Consider the following 6808-nt stretch of genomic DNA (forward strand, 5'->3'; position numbering starts at 1 on the left):
CCACGCTTCCCTGGGAGTAAGCTCCGCTGACTCGTGGCACTTGCTTCTGAGTAGACATGCAGACGATTGGGCTGCTAGGGCCCAGTCCTAGGCGCGTCTACGCAGAAGTCAGCGCCACGACAGTCAGTGAGGCTTACTCCCAGGTAGGTGCGGAGAGGATCGTGACCTCACGTGCAACCGCCAATTAAGTCGCTCTCGGCCTAAGAGGCGGGTCTAAGAGGCGGCCAATCGCAGCAGGCTACGGTCTCTGTTGCCCTTTTGTGTGGGAGCTGCGACGCCGCCATTTTTGTCCAGGGCGGAAGCGGCGAGTTCGGGCTATGGAGCGAAGCGGAGCGGCCTGTTTCCCTGGACGAAGATGGCGCCGCCCGGAGTTCTGCAGCTGCGGGGCTCTGCCGCTGTGATGGCGCTGAGAAAGGGGGCCCTGCGGCTGGGGCCTGCAGCCAGGGGGTTCCGGGGGGCTGGTCAGGGACAAGGTGCGTGGTCCCTGGGAACTGGGGCTGGGTGTGGAGACAGGTGGTGCCTGACGTCCCCCAATGTGTAGAAGGCTTGTAGAGCCTTCTGTGCATCTTGATGTGGTCATTCATTGCACCCGCTCCTGCGACACCTACTGTCAGGCGAGTGCTGCCTGGGCTCCAGTGCAAACCACCTGATCCTTGGCGCTTGACAGCACCCCCCAGGAGCACCTTACACTGAGCTTTTCTATTGACTGGGTCATGATCTGCATCTTACATTCTGCTTACTTCAGGCTTTCTTGCTCCTCTGCAGGGACTGGACTCGGTTCTGCTGCTCCCAGTTGCGCACCGTCTGCGGAGGACGAAGTGGACACGAGGGAGAATGAGATGGTCGCCCCTGACTTCACCAACCGGAACCCGCGCAACTTGGAGCAGCTGGCTGTGGCACGGAAGGAGCGCGGCTGGAAAACCACATGGCCTAAACGAGACTCCTGGCTTCGGTGGGTTGCGAAACGAGGCACGGCCCAGTTCTGCATGCATCTGGAAGTTGATTGCAAGCATACTCCTGTTTCAGAAGCGTTCTTTTTTTCTCTTAAACTTCTGAACTGTCCTCTGGCTTCTTCTAGGAATTCTCACATTCACGTCATGCTTCCATCTGTTTTTAGGTTTATGCCTAACCCATTTCTGCCCAGCCCACAAGTTCACATACTTGATTCCTGTAGTGTATATGAAACATTGGGCAGAAATGGCTTTCATGTTGCTAATCTCATCCCACTTCATAATGTTTGCTTTGCATTCCCTGCCTCTATCAATTTGCAGTGCATTCTGTTTGATTTTTCCACCCTATCTTCTTATCCTTATATCTGAGTTCTCTGCTTCTAACTATGTAGCCCACCTTTCCATAGGCTTTCCTATAGTTACTCTGCCCTGTGCAGACACAGTCTGTATTTCTGCCCATTGGCTGCAATCTGATAGCCAAGTGCAGAGTAACTTTTCATAAGCAAATGTAAACTCCCTTCTCTCAATGCACCTTGGAACTCAGTGTGTCACTGTTGTGTTAAGCATCTTGTGTTTTGGCAAATCCATCCTTCCAATTCAAGCCTCTTTGTGACTCATCTTTGGGGTTCTGGTAGCCCACTTTAATGTTGGTTACGGTGTGCAGCTTTTCTTCTGCTTCTGTTGGGAGCAGTTATATGCAGATGGCCTGGAATGAGGAATGAGCTGTTGGTGAGATTGGAGAGGTCTTTCAGATGATGGGCCTGCCAAGACTCAGCTTGTTCACATCATAGCTATGCACTGAGCATGTGATAATTGCACTTATAATTGATCAGTAGGGAAGGGAAAGCTGCCCTTTTTATGGGGTAGCTTTAGGGAAGGGGAAACTACCCCTTTCATCCCCTAGTACAGGAGGTAACCTTTGCTTCCTTTCTTTTCTCTTCTCTGCTTTCTTCCATGCTATTTTCTTTATCTTGAACATCTGCTCTAGTTCTGAACACCAAATCACAATTTTTTCTTCTTTAGTACTCTCTAAAACTTTTTCCTTCTGCAAAGGGATTCCTAAGTTGCCACATCTTTAGTTTTTCTGTCCTTTCTGCTGCTAGCTCACCCTTTCCTTCTCCATTCTTTCTGCTTGTTTGTCAAGGACTGTACAGGTATTTCATCATGTGCATCTTAATTGGATTGTGAGCACTATGAGGCAATGACTATATTGCTTTCGTATTCTGTATTGTGCCTAGCATACTGATGGCACTAAACAAATGAAATACTAGTTGCAACAATAGCAGATACGCTTCTTTTCTTAGGTACATTGAATGACTTATGAGTTGTGGCCATCATATCTGTTGTGAAGCATTCTTAATGCATTATACTTATATTCCAAGCACACAAACTTAGAAACAAAAAAAAGAATTGTCCAAAAAAATGATCATTGGCCATAGAAGAACATTTCTAAGTAATTACTAAAATGAAATTGATATATTTTTCTTGCCTTGCACTCCAGATTGCGACTTGAACGAACACAGCGCCACGTGGAGGCCTATGTTGAGCACTGCAGTGGTCATGTTGTTGTATCTGCTTCCACCCGAGAGTGGGCCATAAAAAAGCACCTTCATAATACAGCGGGTGTGGCAGCATGTGAGAATGTGGGGCGAGTGCTTGCACAGCGCTGCCTTGAAGGAGGAATCAACTTTGTAGACTTCAGAACTGTCATTCCATGGGAAAAACATTGTGATTCGGTAAGTTTTTTTATTATGTATATATATACACACTTAACATTGACAGTATATACAAAAATACAGAGAATTGTATATATATGTTTAAGCTGGCTTTTGAATGTTCACAGATATGTCTATTTGTAATTGTCATAAACCATTTGTTCAGATGTTGGTAACGATAAAGGGTGCTCAACCAATTTTGTTATAATGGGAGGCCATTCATTTTCCTGTGTTTTAATATATACGTTTTAACTACAGTAAGGGCCCTGAGAGTCCATTTTTGCTGTCCCGTTAAGTTTCATTATAAAGGTAATTCAGAAGGACAGAAGCATCTACGAATATCAGTTGTTGCAATATAACATTAATACAATTAATAACGTTTCCCAAGAAAAATCATCTTTCTGAAGGCCGCATCCTATGCATAAATAGCATAGGTAAGAAGAAGAAAGATACGTGTTGGCAACCTTCAGTCTCGAAAGACTATGGTATCGCGCTCTGAGAATAACTAATATTCTAGACCTTGATCCAAAATACAAAATTTTGATCTATTTCAAAAAATGTTCAAGAGAACTAAATTTCATCAGCATAAGAAAAATAAATTTCTAATGTACTGTATCAAAGGCTTTCTCAGTTTCTAGTGAAAGCATAACTGCCTGATCAGACCTCTTAGTCCTCAAGGCAATCAAATCTACATCCCATCTAATATTAAGACTGGCTCAAAGCAGGTGTGGCGGCATGTGAGAAGTTGGGGTTTGCTGGGCACTGCTTTGAAGGAGGAATTAACTATGTGGGCTTCAGAGCTGTCATTCCAAGGAATAAATAACGCAATTTAGGAAACAGATTATTAATCTAAAAACTATATGTACTGCTCCTTTCATTTTTCAAATGCTCATCATAGGCCTGGCTTCATAATTGATTCCCTGCAGTACAGAAGTGTGGTATAACTCTAACATTAATTGCTTCAGCTGACAACATGCAATTGCTCTTGGTGTATGTTTCACAGGTGACACGTATCCTCTTAGTGAGGCTAAACATCAGCACTCAGACATAGTCTTAATTGAGATATGTAGTATTGTTTGAGGGGTGGGCAGAAGGGGAAATAAATTGGACAATAAGTAAAAAGAACAGTATGCTGTATTGTAAGCTGACAATGCTAATATAAATGATGAAAATGTAACTTCCGTTTTTTTCTCCCTTTTTAAAAAAAATACAGATCCAGAGATTCCAAAATGCTATGACAGAAGGTGGTGTTGAACTGAAAGAACTACGACGAGTTTATGAACAAGCTGAAAACTCATGAAGATGCTATAAAATATTGCAAAAGGACTGCAGTTCTGCTTTTGTTGTAATCATGTTTTGTTTAAAGTTACAAGACTGTTGAAGCCTTCCTTTTTCAAATGAAAGTTTAATAAACTGATAAGAAGTTTTATATTCTGAAGCAGCTGTTTTTTAAAGGTTGGCTTGCATCTAGACCTTCATGCAACTTATTAGATTCAAAAGCAATCTGATGTTTGTTCTTGCGGAATTTGATTAACTTTTTGGTTAATGGCCTTGACCTTTGAAATAGAAATTTGGCTAGGACCATCACTGCAGCATCTCCCAAGCATCATCTCTAGCAACTTTTGTGGCCCAAGTTCCACTGTTGGACAGAAGATCAGAAGAAAACGCATGGGGGGGAGGAGATAACAGGCATTCAGGTGGTATTCACCTACTTCAACTGCAGTAAAGATCACTTAAAAATTCTGCAGCAGCAGTGAATAAAAATGCCTTTGCTGCTACTGTATTTACAAGGTAGAGTCCAAAAATATTTTCTTCAATGTAAATGATTTTATCAAACTGGGCTGTTTTGAAGCAGAAGTGAAAGCATCTTATGTCCAAGGTAGTGTCCATTGCCACTTGTTCCAACGACAAAATCACTTTGATGCAATTGATCTCAGAAAATGTCAATTTAAACTCAGAATTAAATTTTGAGGCAGCTCAGGCTTCTGTTTGAATCAGAGTGCAATCCTTTGATTGTGCTATACTGAAACAAGTCCCTTGCGCCAACCCAGTACTGGTGCAAATGTGACTTGTGAGTTGGCTGGGCCAATGCAAGTCTGTGTGCCAGCCCACAGAGGCCAGATTTGACCTCCACGCTGATGTGGAGGGGTAAGTTCGCGCCAGCTTCCCTAGGCTGGTTTGGGGAGGGCGGAACTGGGGTGTTCCGGGGCAGGGGAGGATGGATGGCAGGTGGGGCCTTGGCCGGCCCGGGAGAGGGGTGGTGCCAGGATACAGCACTTAGGCCGGATCCTAACCATACTCCCAGATGGCCGGGCCTCGCTGTGGGCTGCCTGGATTTATGCCACCTCTTTAAGTGGCGCAGATCCAAATAGCCCCATTCGGGCTGCTGCATGACATGGGATAGGGGGAAGTTATTCCCTTTGCTCCTGGTTGTGCCATGCTTTTCCCCAACTCTGCTGGATGAAGTGCAGGCCAGCTGACCTGCCTGTTCCAGTGCAGGTTAGGATTGGGCTGTTAATGCAAGTGCAACTCTGCTGCTTCTATTGATTCTTGTATATGGCTATGAGGGTGACCACATATGATAGGTTCTGTCTTCATTGTTGCTGATGAAAGCTAATTGGGAGAAAATGTGTCAAAGTAAGGGCGCAATCCTAACCCCTTATTTCAGTGCTTTCCAGCATTGGCATAGTACCAATGGGACGTGCTGCATCCTGCAGTTGGGTGTCACATCCTGTCAGTTGGGAGGCCTCAAAGTCAGGGAATGTTTGTTCCCTTACTTTGGAGTTTCATTGCCCTTATGTCAGGGGTTAGGATTGCGCCCTAAAATGCATAGTAATTTGTCTCAAAGTGAAATGTATTCCTTGATTCTCTTTTTCTTTTCCCCCTGCCCAGCTGTCTAACTTATTAAAACAAATCAGTTAAACTAAAATGTTTGATTTCTAGACCTGCCAGTGAGATTAAGAACCCAATCCTATTCAACTTTCCATGCCAATGCTGCTGTGCTAAGAGGGTGTGTGCTGCAGCCTGTGAAGGCAGACAAGTTCTTGTCAGTTATTCTAGTACTTTTGTACTGAAATTTAGGGTTAGGTATAGAGGTCTGGTAATGAGCATATTTGTTTCTCAGATATAGCCAGCTCCTAACCATTTACTTGGGAGTAAGCTTCCATTGTACTGAATATTACTTGAGTGAGACATTCAAAATTATGCAGGGGGTGGATAGAAGAACGTTCTTTTCCCTCTCCCCCAACACCAGAACCAAGGGCATCCACTAAAATTGAGTGTTAGGAGAGTTAGAACAGACAAAAGAAAATATTTCTTTACCCAATGTGTAGTTAGTTGGTGGAACTCATTGCCCCAGGATCTGGTGATGACACCTGGCCTAGATGCCTTTAAAAAGGGATTGGACAAATTTCTGGAGGAAAAGTCCATCACAGGTTATAAGCCATGATGGGCATGTGCAAGCTGGTTTTAGAAGGCTACCATAGAATGCCAGGTGCAAGGAAGTGGCAGCAAGATGCAGGCTTCTTGTGTGCTACTTGAGGCATCCGGTGGACTGCTGTGAGATACAGGAAGCTGGACTAGATGCCTTTGGCCTGTTCCAGAGTGGATCTTCTTTTAATCTTATGACTTCTGAGTAAGCATGCCTAGAATTGGGTTGAAAGACTAATTCTATTGACTGGGGGGGGGGGAATGACTGCATGTAAATAAATTGAATTTGGCCCCAGCTCTCTTGTCTAGGATCTGGCCTTTAGAAACATAAACAAATCCCATTCACTTTGGTGAGGGATTATTTCTTTTTCCCACCATGTTGGCTGAGCATTGAATAAGTGTGTGACCCAAACATTCACCAGCGCTATGTTTTGCTGACTTCACGGATGCTGTGACAGCGAGACCTTCCACAGTGCAGGGATGTGTGGTGGGTGGGTGGGTGGCCAGGTGAGGCAGAGCCTCCTCACTGAAATCCTTCGAAAATTGCTGCTGGTGCTGTGTGAGGTGCCCAAGCACCCACAATCCATGCACAGCAGACATGCTTCACGCTTGGGCTGTGGGTGCTTGGATGCCTCACACAGTGGTGGCCTGCTTTTCGAAGGACTCCGGTGGGGAGGCTCTGCCTCACCTGCCAGCCCACCCACCGCACGTCCC

General features: G+C 44.9%; 1 protein-coding gene across 1 annotated transcript; it reads left to right on the top strand.

Moving 5' to 3' along the window:
* The first annotated feature begins 299 nt into the window (after positions 1–299).
* Positions 300–4094, top strand: MRPL18 (mitochondrial ribosomal protein L18). The gene is made up of 4 exons (XM_066611342.1): positions 300–473; positions 766–952; positions 2452–2686; positions 3879–4094. The coding sequence occupies exons 1-4, from the start codon at positions 356–358 to the stop codon at positions 3963–3965; spliced, it is 627 nt and encodes a 208-aa protein (XP_066467439.1). The 5' UTR covers positions 300–355; the 3' UTR covers positions 3966–4094.
* Positions 4095–6808: the final 2714 nt, after the last annotated feature.

This window comes from Tiliqua scincoides, chromosome 1 (assembly GCF_035046505.1).
Source record: "Tiliqua scincoides isolate rTilSci1 chromosome 1, rTilSci1.hap2, whole genome shotgun sequence".
Taxonomy (NCBI): Eukaryota; Metazoa; Chordata; class Lepidosauria; order Squamata; family Scincidae; genus Tiliqua; species Tiliqua scincoides.

What these genes read in the sequence shown, in the direction of transcription:
- MRPL18 (XM_066611342.1), top strand. Translation starts at nt 356, where the DNA reads ATGGCGCCGCCCGGAGTTCTGCAGCTGCGGGGCTCTGCCGCTGTGATG. An exon ending in AAACGAGACTCCTGGCTTCG is followed by an intron (nt 953 to 2,451) that starts GTGGGTTGCGAA and finishes CTTGCACTCCAG; the next exon opens with ATTGCGACTTGAACGAACAC. An exon ending in GGGAAAAACATTGTGATTCG is followed by an intron (nt 2,687 to 3,878) that starts GTAAGTTTTTTT and finishes AAAAAAATACAG; the next exon opens with ATCCAGAGATTCCAAAATGC.